The sequence below is a fragment of the Ornithodoros turicata genome, chromosome 1, assembly GCF_037126465.1.
Source record: "Ornithodoros turicata isolate Travis chromosome 1, ASM3712646v1, whole genome shotgun sequence".
Classification (NCBI taxonomy): domain Eukaryota; kingdom Metazoa; phylum Arthropoda; class Arachnida; order Ixodida; family Argasidae; genus Ornithodoros; species Ornithodoros turicata.
This window is the reverse complement of record NC_088201.1, coordinates 219,790,842-219,807,618: the sequence shown is the minus strand read 5'-3', so window position 1 is coordinate 219,807,618 and position 16,777 is coordinate 219,790,842. Positions and strand designations below refer to the sequence as shown.

At 46.7% G+C, this 16,777-nt stretch overlaps 1 protein-coding gene across 1 annotated transcript; it reads left to right on the top strand.

The window, feature by feature from the left end:
• LOC135379054 (uncharacterized) lies at nucleotides 1-15,644 on the top strand. Its single transcript, XM_064612306.1, has 5 exons — nucleotides 1-1,722; nucleotides 3,873-4,030; nucleotides 4,782-4,861; nucleotides 8,500-8,586; nucleotides 13,823-15,644. Exons 1-5 carry the CDS (start codon nucleotides 1,585-1,587, stop codon nucleotides 14,035-14,037), a joined length of 678 nt encoding a protein of 225 aa, XP_064468376.1. The 5' UTR covers nucleotides 1-1,584; the 3' UTR covers nucleotides 14,038-15,644.
• The last annotated feature ends 1,133 nt before the right edge of the window (nucleotides 15,645-16,777 follow it).

Here is a 16,777-nt window from a genome sequence, read left to right as displayed (position 1 = left end):
CTCTTCCACCCCCCTGTTTTCCCTCCCCTGGGTGCACCGAGCCGCCACTTAGAGCAGGCTGACCGCACCTTCCCCCTACATCACCCTCCCCCCCATACGTGGCCTGGCGGACATCTTTCCTAGCCGATCGCATCAGTGTGATGAATAATTAACTAAAATCCGATAATTAACTTATTAATCAGCGAGTTCTAGGAGAAACTGAGCTGGTAGGATGAAGGACCGCCGGCGAGGAATGTTAGACGCGCAAACGGCATATCTGAAGCTCTGATAGATTTTTAATAAAAAAATCGGCGGCATCTAAAAAACAGACACCCTGTATGAATTAGCCACGCATTAGGCTGATTTATAGAGACTGCACGCAGTTATTTACGTGACAACTAAGTTTAGCTGCGTTGGTGCATACGTACAATCGAACAAACCGTTCCAAACCACTTTAACGTTCCAGACAACTTTGTGTAGTTGCCGACTGCCCGCCTCTCAAGGCATACACCACGATTTTATGCTACGTTCACACTACATCATGGAAAGCCGCAAAAGCGGGGAACCCATTCACCGCTTTTACGGCATTCGCGACCCTCGCGTTCACGCTGTGTTCCGAACGCCGGGAATGCCGGCGCTATGGCACCACCGTGCTCCACTACAAAAACTGATCCGTGTCATTCTTCGTACTGTACTCAAGGTCGACACGTGTAATACGTAAAATGTCGTTGTGATACATCAGAATAACAATTGTTAAATACGTATTTATTGCGTTTAGTACAGCAACCTGTAAAGCGATACATGCTTCGACGAGCAGAGGAAGTGCATCTACACGTGTCTCAACACAGTCGACACACTTACTCCCTCGTCTTCTTTTAGCAGCTGCTATGGTGCGGTCTTCATATCTACGTTTCCGCTCCTCTTGCGTTTCCTGTCGAAACAACATTTAGCGCTACCCTAGAGCCTTAATTATAATTTCGTAGACCAGGGTACGCATCCGCCATGATTGTTCTCTACGCTGCTGTTCTCCCGCCCCAGCATTCTCGCTCGCAGAGCGTGCTGATTGGTCCAGACTCGCGTCTTTCCCGGCACTCCCGTCAAAAGTAGAAGCAATGTCTACTCTCGCGCTGCGGCTTTCGGCACCTCCATGGCGTCCGCTGGATTCACGGATTGCTGTGTGAACGTGACAAGTTCACCGGCATCTCCGTCGTTCGCGACATTCGGGGCGTTCACTGACGTCATGTGAACTTAGCATTACTCCGGAGTGACAGTATAATCAACATTGTTTTATGTGGGCGCCAACAACAATCGCTGTGAGTCATCGATGTCCCACTGTGCAAGCCACCTTGAGGTGCCACCTGCACGTTATGGAGTGGGCTTATTACAATGCATATTAAGGGTCAGGTAATGAGTTACTGGTTTAATCGCCTACGTATCTGGAAGTCGTTGCGCCACGCAATCAGTCAGTCGGGATTTCATCGTTAAATCAGTTGTGATCCTTTCTGATTATTCTATGATAGTACACGTATAATACCACGCCGGCGGCCCAATCGACACTCGTCTCTTCGTTCCCGTCCAGACGTAACGCGTTAACGTAAAGTCGCGATGAATATCTTCAGTTACGTGTATCATTATGTGGGGTACTTCATTGTGACACATATGTTTCATGAGCACGGCCCGCCAACAAGTTTCAATTACCCTGAGAGCTTTCCGGAACTACAAAACTACCAGGACGCTTGGGCTGTAAGTACTTCCACAATCGTATGTTCTACGAGTGCTTTAGGTGACACCAGTATATATGACGACTAATGAGACTATTAATGACTATTAATGAGAATGAATGACTATGACTATATATATACTATATATGAAGAATGACTATTAATGAGAAACCGGGATCATCCATTTTATATAATCAATTAGAAATCGGATTTCCAGGCATATGCCTTCTCGTCGTGAGACGTACAGATGCTGCATTTCAATGTTCTATGCACGATTCAGGTCGAAGGGGACCCATTAGTACCCTAGTGTTATGCCTTTGTGTGTGTGTGTGTGATTAGCGTCGTTTATAAAATAAGTGCCGAAAAGTGCCGAAGCGGGTAGTTTACCTGCTGCTTCCTGTTCCTATACAAGCCCATGGAATGTCACGGTTACATTTTTACTCGAGGTATGACGGGAGACTGGGTTTGCTAATTTGTTTAATCTCCACACCGCGTCGCTCGTATACGCTTAGTAAACAACACAATGCGGAAAAGGATTCTGCTATTCTTGACCTTTTAGGAACATGTTTGTCAGCCCGGGCGCATTGACTCTGGCTGTTAGCGCCGACTGTCTACCAGCCAACCTTTCAATTCGCACTGAGTTGCATCGTGTAGCAGCACGGAACGCTCTTGGGGAACTCAATGTGGATCGGATTCAATCCACATTCAAAGTGCCGTGTGATGGGGGTGTTATACCGCTACATTTTGGGCCAAACCCGGTTAATGATATTAGTATTACTTCACATCCAAATTCAGGCATTTCTTTAAAGCAGCACTTAGCATTGTACATGGTAGATACGAAGAAAATCCACAAGCTGTTTATTCCCTGTTTATTTTTTACCTGTGAAGCGGCAACAAAAGGAGACGGAGTCTACACGGATTAATTGATGATCGAGACGTTCTACGTTGCAGCTGATCTTACCTATTGTTGCGAACTCAGTCTATGCACACCGCACTCATCTGTCGACGAAATCACCCGTTCGTAGTGACTTCAGAGAAATTCTAATTACAATTGTCGGCAATATGTTACGGACTTCCAGGCACCACATAGTACTGCGAGACTTCTGGAAAAATGGAATGTCTAAGTAATGGCATTTTGTAATACAATTAATGGCATTCGTAATGCAGTACTGCAATGTCGTAATGCATCGAGTATGCGAAAGTAATGAGTAGTGCAATGCATTACTTTGCTTAACTATCATGGGTAATGATATTGCATTACGAAATTAAATTAGGTAATCCAACCTGTGGGAGATACTGGAAATGTCATGACACCAAGCTGCTTGTCCTTTCTCGTAACTCAGCTTGTGCACGGGTGCATTGTATTGAAAATTCTGAGCGACCACATCACTTACTTCACAACTCTACCACTTCGAAACAGTTGCGAATTGTCTGCGGATCACGGTGATCAGTTGGAGGCCCAAAGACCGTAAAGGGGGGTCAAATGGAGCTGGAGTTCCCTATCAGAAAGCGATCACTGAAAGCCATAATATCCAATTGATTGTCCAGTTGTGGTACTGTTGGGGACACGGTTGTCTAAAATCTCCAGCCCGTGGCCGAACAGTACCCTATCGGTGATGTCGCGCACGAAGGGACTATACCATTACAGTCTCCGAGGTACGGTCACGCAGCGGCGCCTGTCGGGAGAGAATACCATCGCATTCTCAGCGTCGTCTGCTAGGGAGAGCAGTTCATCGCGGCCTTCCCTCGGGGAGGATATTGGTATAGTTCCTTCATGCGTGACATCGCCGATAGGGGCTCGCTCCGCCACGGGCTGGAGATTTTAGACAACCGTGTCCCCAACAGAACATGGAGCCAAACGAACTTTCCAGTTGGGGCCCAAGTAACAACGGATATTTCAATTGGAAGTGATGGATACAACATGTTTTGATAATGGACTTATTGGGTCCTCCCTTTTCCTTTCCTTTCGAGTTTTACCTGGGTTTCACTTTACTCACATTGTCAGTTTGAGGTGTGCAACTAGGGATTGCGAGGTAGTAAATAGTGGCAATAAAATAATGTGTCCTTCCCTGCGTGCCTCATTCGCTCTCATGTACCATAACCCCCAATTTACAGGAAGCGTGTTTTAGTAGCTATAACAGTTTTGCTTCATATCGTGTATGTATACTGCAGTTCCTGAACAACACAGTGCGCATGGCGCTTCTCTACCGGACGTTCAAAGCAGATGAGAAGTACCCAACCACATGCGTGTGGATGAAGCGACTGCAAGTCAATGAGAGTGAGAAAACGTTTTTGGGAGAAGTTTCCCTCTGCTACAATCAGACATGGCGGTAAGACTGCATTGATTTCTTATCTAGCCTATTTCAAGGCATTTCTTCCTTCGCACAAACTGATTGAGGACCTACTCAGGGTGAGGTCTGCTATCTAGCGGTGTATCACGGCGCAGCCCTCATGAGAGAATTTTAGCCCTGTTAGGCAGTTTGTTCGGCCCTTTGCCCTGCCAAACGAATTAGCGGGCGTACACTCACCTTGCGCCGAGCGGGGCTTCTCGTTTAGCGCGTGTGCAGTATGAGCACCGCATTTCTCTGCGCACAGAATACTAATGATGGTGCACACTACAGCGTTCCATTGCGTGCAGAACATCAGTGGAATCCTTGGTTGGTTGGTTACAATAGTAACAGACGCTTGTGAGATCTTCAACTTCGATTCGCGGCAACTCGCAATCCACCATTGGAATTCAACATGCGATATCCACACGGCGGCGCGATTCCTCTTCTCGACGTTCCTCAATCACACGTCTGAGGGGGCGACGTTTCATAACTTTTTCAGGGATTGGATTCCGGGACGCCCTCAAAATCCACCATCTGCTCTTGCCATGTATTCCATCGAATAACAGTCAAACTTGGCACTCTTTCGCGTAGAATTTTCGACACTGTGTGGTCAGGGATACACGAAGAATGAATTGACACTGTACTTTGGCATCGCATTGGCCTTGGAATCAATGAATACTGAAATCGTGCTCTTCGTCAAGACATAGCCCCGTCACGGCTGTTGCTCATGGAGTGTGTTTATTGTTCCCAGGAGCATGAACCTTACCCTTAAGGCCATGACATTGGAGGGCTACAACGTTTCGACATTCTTCAGTGTGGGGCTTACAGCACGTAAGTGTCTACGCTTGTCTTTCTTTATCGTCGCTGATATTCTTTGTAAAGGAACCCAGAAAGACATCTAAAACATTTCCTGTTTCTGACGCATTATGAGAGCAGGTGACTAGTTTACGGCTCGCACCAAAACTTTCTCTGCATCAAATATTTTACTAAAACAACGAAAAAATGCACTCTAACATAGCTGCCTGCGTTCGCACTCGACACGCTCCGCTGGATGAAACGAGGAGGAGGGGAAAAGATGTCACTAGTGAAGCCACTGCGGACCCTAAGCAGACCGTACCCTGTACGAGGTCAGCGCTTTCCTTTGACGTGGGTTGCTATTTGAAGCACCGAAAGTATCTGCAGTGCACAGAAGCGTGCACCGAAGTATTACGCGGTTTTACACTTGTTGCAACCGACCTACAAAACAACACTTCATCTGTTCCTGTACTGTGCGTACTATGCTAACAGGAAAGCGGGCAGCAATACTTTATTAAGGGCGGTCGTGATGCGACTCGGAAAACTTGAAAGTGCAACAAATTCCGCTGAAGTCGCTTCCCGGGGTTTGGACAGTATACTACACGCTCTTGCGTACCATCCTTGGGAATCACCTTTCCTTTTTTGTGACATGCTTTTCCGAACTTGGCTTACATCGGTGACATATATGAAAACAAAGTACAGATGGCAGTTCGACATCGAGCTGGAACTTATAGAATTGGTGGGTGCAAGCTCCGCCCTCGTGTTGACGAACTGTGATCCAACAGCAAGTACACTTCAACGATTAGGACTGGTCAGTGCTACTGGCATGATTATGACTACAGGTTTTCCCGTCCATTTTAGTCCAAGTGCCATCTGAATTAGTCCAGGTGCCATTTGAAATAATCCAAGCGCCATTCAATTTAATCCGGGCGCCATCTGAAAAAATCCAGACGCTATTCAATTTAATCGGGGTGCCATCTGAATTAACCCATGGTGTCTTTAAGAACTATAACCGTGTATTCACACGAGGGACATCCCCGTAGAGTATTCTAGGGGAAGGAAAAGTAAACAAAAAAAAATGCTGATGGAACTGAAGTTGTGCGGTGTCTTATGTGGAACATTCGCACGACGCTCAGATATTGGAAGTTGGAGCGGAAGTGTAGCAAACGACGCCACTGGTGCTGTCGTCTGCTACAGAATATCTTCTGACTGAGCTGCAGGATATTCCACACGATTAGAAGAGCACGAAAAGGCATGGCTCCCATAGCAGACGACACCACTGGTACTGTCGTCTGCTACAGAATATCTTCTGACTGAACTGCTGGATATTCTGCGCAGTTAGAAGAGCGCGAAAAGGCATGACTCACGTTGCAGACGACACCATTTGTGCTGTCGTCTGCTACAAAATGTCTTCTGACTGAACTGCAGGATATTCACCGCGGTCAGCAGTGCGCGAAAAGGCATGACGCTCATAGCAGACAACACAAGTGGTCCTGTCGTCTGCGAAGGAATATCTTGTGACTCTGCCGCAGGATATTCTCTGCGGTTTGAAGAGCCCGGAAAGACATCACGCACATCCTGCATCTTAGTCACAAGATATTCCGTAGCAGACGACAGGACCAATGGTGTCGTTTCCTATGTGAGTCATGCATTTCGTGCTCTTCTAGCCGCGTGGAATGACTTGCAGCTCAGCCAGAAGACATTCTGTAGCAGACGACAGCACCAGCGGTGTCGTCTGCTATGGGAGTCATGCCCTTTCGTGCTCTTCTAACCGTGTAGAATATCCTGCAGCTCAGTCCGAAGATATTCTGTAGCAGACGACATGATCAATGGTGTCGTCTGCTGTTCTTCCGCTTTACCTCTCGATATCTCGGCGTCGTGCGAATGCTTAAACCTTAGTCCTGTCAGCAGCTTTTTACGTCTCCTTCCACTACATGTCTGAATAGCACCTGGATTTTTTCAGATGGCGCTCGGATTAAACTGAATGGCGCATAGATTATTTCAGATGGCACTTGGACTAAAGTGGACGGGGAAAACTGTAGGTTGCTGGCATGCGTCTTTTTTTTTTCTTTTCTTAGCTGAGCAGCTTAGCTCTGGGGTCAGCGTTAGCCAATGGCGAGTTAAGGTGGTTACTTGATATCACTTTCTTCTCTCTCTTTTTTTTTTTTTTTGCCAGAACCCGAGCAGTCATGTTCGCTTGGTCAAAGTGAAGCAACCTGGTATGTTTGCGTAGCGGTTGGCGAGCGCCAGAAATTTGCCCACTAGCCTTTTCGCCCGACCTCGAAATGATCGAGCAGCCCGTTGTCCAACTATATCCTGTGATGATCCGCGCTGCAACAGTGGCGACTGCTCTAACTGGGACGTACATGAAACTTCACGCGCTTTAGAAGACGACGGAACCCGAAGACTGGAGGCCGCGGTACCCTTAGCCTGATTCATGTGACTATAACACAGCTAGCTCTCATGTTCGGTTGGCAACGGCCACATGATCCAGCTCGGGCGCCAACCTAGCAATTTTCGAGTGCTGGGCCGTGTTTCCATGAAATGGCGACCCGAATTCGCCATAAGACTTGACGTCAGCTTCGGGTGCTACATTTCACGCACTCAAAATAAAAATGAAAAAGTTTATGGGATCGCGAAAATCTAATGTAATATTTTGGAAGGGTATCAGGGTAGTCCAACATAGGAAGTACTGCCCTAAACAAATCGACCGGCTACATCGTGCTAATTTCAATGCCAAGCGGGCGGCTAGTTCCGTGCGTCTGCTGGGTTGCGTAGGGATGCGATCGTTAAATATTATTCTGGTGGTACATATGAATTTGTGGAATAAGTCGCGGCGGATGGTACATTTTAGTAGGCCGCTTAACCCAGTTATCGCGGAAAGTTGGGCGAGTTGGTACATACTCAAAACGATACAGCGGAACAACTATGACAAGGAGGATCAGATAACCGCTAACCGCTTCGTTACGAACGAGATAGAGTGGCTGATTGCGCTTTTTTGTGCTCCTTTAATTCAAAGTAAAATGAGATAATTATAACTATCAAGAGGCGTACGGAAGGCACTGTTAGCTTTCAATGCTCTAATGGCCGTTGTTGTGCCCTTACTTTTTGGAATAACGGCCTGGAGATTTACCTTACAACTCGAGAAATGAATAAGAGAAATTGTGCTGTAGTGCCTGTGGTTAGTTAGTTCGACCACCTAGTTTCCTTTAGATCTCCGACACGCAGTCATGCGAAGGGTAATCATCACTGTATTGTAGATGCCCACCTATGGAAGTGTACCTTCACGACTGAGCATCCAAAGTCACTGTGGTGGAACTTGAAACGTGAGAGATCCCGCCTATAATCCTCCTAAGGGATACATATTTCCTTAGGATGTCCCAACATGTCATCGTGTCCTCGTCATTCGATATGCATCCCCGCGACGTCCTGAGGATGCACTTGCGGACTGTCCGTGAGGAGTCATTCAGGTACGCCACGTGCCCGCCCCCCGTGCGTCTGCGTGCCCCCTTGAAAGCGATGGGTAATATGGCTGTCATTTTTGGCGTTACACTAGAAGTCCCAAAGCACCACGAGTACGAAAAGTGCGCCGAATTTTGCCGAATGTCAGATTTACGTGAAGTTGCAACCTCGCTAATACCCGCCTGCACATTGTGTTTCGATTGTTGTTCCAGGTCGCGGAGTAGGTAGAGAATATCTTCCAGTGGTGTACCAGGTACCCGGGAAATGTATTATCGTCAGGCAACCCTCCCATGATACCGGTAAGCTTTTCCTTCCTTCACAGATGTCGATCAAGCGGTCATACCGTGCTTCTTCGGCAAATGACCATATTTTATATTGCGTGTTAGCGCGCCTCCAAGCAACTGTGACTACGAACGAGATGGAGAGGGTACAGCGGGAACGAGTGGAGGACAGGATGTATGTTCGTCTTGGGCCAACATGAGGGGGAACTGTGTGAACATTCGTTTGGAAAGTCTTCGAAAAACCTCAGACGGCATGAACGATGATGGGATTCGAACTCACCACCTTCCAGTCTTCAGCACGACCTTGGCTACCACCTATGAGCGGGAACCTGGTGACCACATTTATCGAATAATCCTGGCTTTATGAGCTGTTTTCAACCGCCTATCCTCCCAGTCATGCTTTATTTCTCCAACTTCAAACATTCCTCGAGTAGATTACATGCCCCCCCCCTACCTACCTTCTAAGGGGAATGCAATTTCCGGCAAATTATTCGAGTATCTGGTACATCAGAACTTCCCCTAGTCTCGAAATTCCGCCGTTTTCTTAAACATGCTCAGCTGCTAAAGCCACCCGACATTTATTTCTATGATGTCCTTCCACGCCGTGACAGTGATGTGATACGGGTTCGAATCTCGCGACTGGATGTGCTGTCAGGGCTTTTCTCTGTTTCTTTTTCCCGCACGTTTTCGATGGCATGGTGAGTGGGCCTTCGAGTGGCAGACTCTTGAAACAATTGTGGCTCCTGTTCCCCCTGAAGTCAGCACAGGACTCATATTAACACCTGTTCCCAATCTTATTTGTCTTTAATCTGTCTCATCCTTCTTTCACCTTTTGTTAGCGGAAAAGCAAGCCGACATACTGTTTGGCTGAAGTTTCCTCCTTTTTTCTTTGTTCTAGTAAACATACCTCCCTCGCGTTCTCAAACACCTTCCAGCTGTCCTCTCCAACTGTAAACACGTGGACGCCGTTCATAGCAATAGTTGCTTGCGGATGATCACACGGTGAAAAAAAAAAAACTTTCTGCGTTCCTGTCTCTCGTAACAAGAAAACAAGATCATGTTTGTGGCAACTCGACTCGGTGAACTCGGTTAGACACATTGCTAGCAGCAGACGCGAACAAGCGTTCGACTACGAACGATGAGTACGACGACTAGGTCGCGGTACGAAGACAACTAATATATTTCATAACAAAGACCCGCGCCACGAGGGTAGCATCCAAAATCCCCTTCCAGGAAGGTGACCACGTTTGCGGATAGGAAGAGCGACTTTATAGGTGGCATTGCTCGGCGCGTCACGTATGAAAACATCTCTATTATTTTTCGTCCAAGTCGCATACGTGTATTATGAAGGCAGGAAACTTTTCACATAGCGAAACAGGCAGTGCAATATGGCATTTGAAAAAGTTCCAGAGAGGAGCGCGCGTCCTGACAGGGCGTGCCGGCAAATGCGCTGCAAAACGACACCGATGAGCTTTTCCTAGCGTCTCCGGTGGTCGTTCTCGTACTGGTGTATGCACCGTCGATGTCGTTTTGCACCTGATTTCCCGGCACGCCCTGCCTGGGCGCGTGTTGCTCCCTAGAACTTTCGCAAATGAAAGCGTCCTCTAGAGGGAACGGCAAATCTGCAGAACGTAGACTTCAATTATGTTGAGCTAAAGCCTGGTTCACACAAGTGCGCTCTGCTGCGTGCCGATACATGCGGGCGCTGGTTACCGTGGCAACAGATAAGTGCGCGACCTCCCGCAACTCAAGGAGTCCGTCCGAGCTTAACTTTTTCGGACGCACGCACCAGCCCGCAAGCGGAGAACGAATCGCGAGGCCGCCTTCCGAGCGTGCGCAGTAGATTTCTCTCTGCGAGGCTGTTTTCAACATGGCGACCATCGGAGTGGAAATCCCGCTCGGCGCTCATTGGCTTACGGTTCGGTGACGCACGCATTCTGACGCAGGTATGTGAACAGCGCAACAGATTGCTTACAACGCACACATACGCATGAAGGCGCCCGCACGCAGCAGAACGCACTAGTGTGAGCCAGGCTTAATACATCGTAGAGGGACTGTGCCGCATGACCGATCTATCGGTTCCCGCATATGAGCGGTATTCGCGATTTTTAAAGGATTGAACTCAACGAAGATCTTAGCAATACTCCAACCTAGTACGCGTGGTAATTGGTGAAATACAGGGTGCTTTTCTTTATTCGTAACATACCAAAAAGAACAACGAAGAGCAAAGTAGATGGGTTCAGCCGACGGGTTATAAAGCCAGGCGCACACCCTGTAGGGCGACTCATTATTTAAAATTCTTTAATTAACTAATTTATTAACTTTTAATTAATTTTATGTTTGCTGGGAATGCTGAATAGCAGAATTGGAGCCAATCAACATTCAAATCCACCATACTTATTAAACGCCCTGAGAAGCGAACGTACTTCGAGATATAAATTGCCAAATCACTCTCTGCAAATGAGCCGGAACCAGAAGTACGCAGTACTCGAGCGCAGCAGGAGCGACAGGCAATCTCGGTGGGAAGACACGTGATTTGGAGCGATGGGGAGGATTGGAGTCGGCTCTAATTTGAGAGCGCTCTCCGACCCAGATCAGGTGAAGGCCGCGTCATTGCTCCGTTCGAAAAGCGCGTAGTTCTAGGTGCGGCGCATTTGCATAGTCACTGAAAAGTTTAGCCAGCTGTAGGACTCGAACCCACATCTTCTGAATTACCGGTCCAGGGCTCTACCGATTGGCTCTCAAATTTACCATTTTATATGTCAAAGTACGTTCGCTTACAGGATGCTCATTAAGGACGGTGGATTTTAATAATGGCTAGCTCCGATCATGTCATCTCGCATTTCCCAGAAAACAATGTGATTAAGAACCTAATTCATGTATTTTAGCTAAAGTAGACGTCCAGTAGTTGCAACCTCTGTGTTACAGGGAGTTGGCAAGGGAGGGAGACTTGCCATATAATACACCTGCTAAAACGGTATCTATTGGGTCTGCTAGTTCTTTAAATAAGAATTATGTACCGAATAAAATACACCCATATCAACTAACGTATTAATGAACAAAAATAATTAAACAGAGCTGTGATATAACTCCCAACCTTTGTGAAATCCTAACTTTCGCGGCGCGAATAATTCGCGAAGCTAACCTGCACGCGAAAAGCACCACAAAAACAGCAGCTGATGTGTGGACAGTGTCATGATAATGTGAGACAGAAACTAGTTCATGTTCACACCGTGTCTCATCGGCTGATGTTCAACCATCGTCGTCATCGTGTTGATCGCCTTTATCAGCTTCGCTCGCGGTCTCAGTCTTTTGCCCGATCTTCCATGCAATGCATGAAACGGTCAAACCCATCTCATCCCGTTTCTGCATCGCCATATGAACGGTCATCGTCAACGACCATGTCGTTATTAACGCGTTAACATCGGTGTCCTACGAAAGTATCGTGGCGTGCTCTGTCTGTAGCAACGGCGCGGTGTTCATGCGCGGTGAATGAGAGGGCAGGAGGGTAGAAGAGGGCGCGTGGCGATCGCGACATGGCGCGTGCGCACGACGGTGCAGTAGTGGTGGTCGACAGGTTCAGACGTGTCTGCGTCCGCGCGACATAGGTTTTGAAAGCTGTGCGGAGGAGCAGCGACGAAAGAGCGCTGAGGCTGCGAGACAGCGCAGCTAAGCAGAATCGGAGGAAGCCCGAAAGGCTCGTTCCGCTGCGGATGCTCTCTTGCGGTAGCGTTCTCTATGGTCGTGTGCATGGGCGCTGTCACCGGGGGAAATGGAGGTCGTTGCCTCCTGGCTCCCAGAAACGTGACGTTTCTAAGCCGATATGATGAGGATGACGCACCCGTACCACGAATATTCTGCCTTGCCCCGCCCACTGGAAAAAGGCTTGATGGAGCTAGAAGGGAACTGTGTCGACATGTGTGTTTCCCCTGGACTTTTGAAAGACAGCTTTTTTGTGTGTTCGTTAGTGGTCGCTCGTGCGGCTGATTGCGGCTCGAGCTACGGCCACCGAAAGCAAGATCATGATTGGCGGACTCTTAATTGCGCCGTCACGTCCGCTCTGTTTCTGGGTGGCCTACTAACTCTACTGGCACATAGGGGTATCTGCAATGATTGGCTACGTCTTCAGTGACGCAGCCGGGAACAGCGGTGGCAGGGCCAACCTTCTGCAGACGACACTCCCCCGCCGCTGCACGTCGGAAGTTTTGTGTTTTGTGTTAGGGCAAATCACATCTGTCAAACAAGCGAAATGAAACCTGTTTCGTTATCTCTTAAAAGAGACTGTTGTACCCGGAAATCCATCTAAGAAACCTTTACCATTATGTTTGTCATCGGTCGACAATCTACCTGTCTATTTTCGTCGTTCGAAAAGTGCTTAGATATCCCATAAGCCAATTTAGTAGATAGATAGATAGATAGATAAGCCATATCTCGTCACGTGCAATATAATGTATCACCGAAAATACCCTTTCCCCGTACGACCGGGGAGTAACAGGAAACCTCATTTCTAGCTTTGAGAATCATGGCATTATGGACTGTCAATCAATAGACGCGACTGACTGCACTTTTGTTGTTTCCCCACCACCGCTTCTGGCTGTTGTAGCATGGAACCGAGAACATAGAGGAACATTCTAGCTGAACGACAGTGATATACTCTTGAGTGATAAGAACTTATGCAGGGTTGCTGGTTCATTCGAAAACTCGGCGAAGCGCGTTTTATTGTGTATTGGCATCGAGGCGGAAGACCAGTCACAACGACTGAGACAGACTCCGATGGGGATTGAAACCAATGGTTATTGAACGTAACGCCTCCATGCGTGTAACACGTCTACCGTTCGAAGAACATTTGACCCGATGGCGCCCTTGAAGGTCAACACGTTACGCACATCCGGGAAGCTATGCGCATGTTCAAAGCCAATTGAATCCAGTTTAATCCAGTCTCAGTTCAAAGCCAGTTCTATCCTAATTGAAGGCTGCATGTGTAAAAGGGTAGTAAAATTCAAGAAAAGACAAATATTGTGAAGTCCTTATTAGGCAGGTCAGAGTCGGCCGAGATGCAAAGTAGAACGAGCTCGAATCTCGCGCAGGTTTCCAGCGATGGCGATGTATTCCCGTATGCCTCACAATAATACTATTTAGACTTTTTAGAATGTCATGTTTTATTTACCCCTTGCGTGCGCATAAATGACTGTGTTCATTCATTCGTTGCGATTGGACGACAAATGTTCACTTTTCCTTCTTTTTGTCTTTACAGAAATGGAATATGCGTGCGATCTGTGGGTGTCTCTAGGCACACTTAAAAAGAACAACAACACTGCGCCGAAGGGATGCGTCATTATGTACGATTACTTATGTGAAACAACAAAGCACAAGATGTTCGGAGAGGATTGTATCGATAAGTTGAAAGAAAGTGGTGAAATAACGAGCTCAACGAAGCCAACAGAAGCAGCCACGGCTGCATCTTGCTAAGGTGGAGACCAGGATGACCAATGTTTATTTCGGATGAATCTGCGCTTCAGTCGCGAGCGAGGCATTTAAAAATATTCAACTATTGTCATAAAAATTCCTTTAGTTCATCTCGACAACCTGTATGTGGATATGTATCTGTGCACGAGGCCCTTATTAGGATTTGCGAATGAATTTTTCGAGCTTTTGAATTCAGAATGTTCGTGTAGCAAACCGCTGCACCAGGTCACTGCAGCCGAGATGAGTAAAGTACCATCTATCTGCAAATACAAGCCTTGTACCTTTTTTGTACTCTTTTTGCAATCTTACTTTTCTACTCTTCTATCATCAGCGACTGGAACTGTGTTCTTCACACTTTTCTTTGCTCTCTCACTGCACATCTCTTTGCACTTGCATTTCTTTTCCCTGACCACAGCACGCTTTCATAGCTTTCAAGCTCGCTGGGGTCATCCTAGTTTTTTCGTCATAACCAAGAGGCTTCTGCGTGTATTTTGTTCTGGCACCTAATGCAACAGTTAGCACTTGGCGAATCCTTTGCTGTGCTCCCGTGTGTCTGTAGCGCATTGTGAAATCCGTATAGAGAGACTGATCACAAAACTACACTCCCTGACTGCTGGAACGAGGTATATGCTAAAGGAGATATAGGATTTAGATTAAAGGTTAAAAGTTATATTTATTATCGGCATGCTCAACGCGCGTCTTTCAGCTTCACCGAAGTATGTCCATCTAGCGCAAAATATCAGACACTTATATCGTGTTCCCTGTACGGCTTTCATTCCAGACGGTGAAAAAAAAATATATTAAACCAACTATAGCCTCATATAAATGTAACTCGTGTTTTCTAGGGGGCTATCAAAAATTATCATATCGATATTTATTTATTTTTTGTTTGTTTACAGAACACTCCCACATCACAAGCTCACAGTTCTCTTTTTGACAAGATAGGTCCACATGGCTAGCGTTACTCACGCAGTGGAAAATAATCCTTCGTAACTTCCAAACAAATTACTGACACTTGGCCATTTTGGGAACTTCAGCAAAGCTTTTGATTTACTCAACCATAGCGTAGTCTTAAGTAAGATTTCCTGTTGCGTTATACGAGGTATACCATTGCATTAGCGTTATCTTATAGATAGAGTGAAAACCATATGTGTGCATATTTGGTGCATATGTCCTGGGATTACCATGCACAATTCTTACGTAACACGTTATCTCATGTCGCAGGACTGATGTTTTGTTTCCAACTTACGTTACAAAAATCTGTCAAGTTCATGGTCTATAGTAGTATCTTCTATTCACACTTGTGCTATTGCAATTTAGTTTGGGATAGTACAAGTGCTACACTAACCTCAATACACAAAAAAAGTTATTCCTTCCGGTAGTTAAAGAAGTTATTCCCCACCTTGGCAGCGACTTTCTTCTCCTAAAGAAATTACGTTATACGAGTGACATGTTTATTTCGTATGTCGCAATCTGAATCAAAGTAGGCATACCACATCATCTGGCAAGTGGAATACCCCGATATTCTTAACTGAATACAGAACGCAAATTTTGCCTTACTATGTTACACGCATTTTGAATAGCTATCTTTAAAATGAGTTATCATTATGTATTATATCCATATGTATTATTGTATCCAGAAGTGCTGCAAAAAAAAAAAAAAAATGTACGAGTGTCATATTAGGTGCAGCGTTTTGAGTTCAGCATTGTAGGGCCTGATCTTGTGACCTTACCCGAGAACTGCGCTTTTCTTTTCGTTTCTCTAGTTCAACCCTTGTATAAGCGGGCACGAATATTGTCAATCTACTTTAACCAGCTTTTTGTTTGTACTTCTTTTTCCTTGGAAAATAAAACCAAGAAAAATATTGCACGCTCGATATGGGAGCATTATGTATGTAAGCAACGGAGAGCAACGTCGAACCCAGAGTTTGGTTTTCGGTTGCGCAGCTAAAGTACGCTCTGGTTAGACGACAAACACAACTTCATCTTTGAAACAACCTCATTATAAGCTCCTAAGGAATCTCTGTTGCCATTAGGTAGTTTTAGAAAACGACGTTGACCCGCAGGGTAGGTCACCGTCGGCACGGCCACACAACTGCGCATGTTCAGAAGACGTCAACCGCACGGTATCTCTCCGGAATACGCTCCCTCTCCGCCATTACTGGACACACTTACAATTGGAAAGTCTCATCATGGCTGTGTCGTCTGCTAGACCACCCGAAAGCGCTTTACGACAACCGGTGGTCTTTTTATTCCCCGTGGCAGAGAATCCCCAGAGTCTCCGGCAAACTGACTTATATTGCAGCAGCAGTACACATTGCTTCGTGCGTGCAAGAATGAGACAGCGACTTAACCGAGACTATTTGGTCTCCCGGTAGCCTAATTTCGAAGGTCTAAGGAAAATCTTTCCGGATCAGCACCGCAAGCGGAACTGTCATGGGAGCCTTTTCATAGGCTGCGCATTCAAAGACACGGCCCACCCCGGGGCGGACCGCGCTATCAAGGTGCCCTCACTGATCTCTATAGTATAGGCTGGATCGCGCATAGGGTGCTCCAGAGCGTGGTCACCGGCCGCCATATTGATGGGCCCAGCGCATCCTGTCGTCTGCATTTAGTTCAAGCGGGGCTGCCCGTATTTTTTAAAATTTACTTTAAATTAAGGGGCATGTCATGCCAGTTTGTTGCAGCTTTGAGTACACTTCACGCGGACAGAGAAAGAGGGGTAATGTTTCACAGCTAAGCT

Coding starts and splice junctions, on each gene's coding strand:
- LOC135379054 (XM_064612306.1), top strand. CDS start 1,585: ATGAATATCTTCAGTTACGTGTATCATTATGTGGGGTACTTCATTGTG. Junction 1,723..3,872: donor ACTACCAGGACGCTTGGGCT/GTAAGTACTTCC, acceptor TGTATACTGCAG/TTCCTGAACAACACAGTGCG. Junction 8,587..13,822: donor GCAACCCTCCCATGATACCG/GTAAGCTTTTCC, acceptor TTGTCTTTACAG/AAATGGAATATGCGTGCGAT.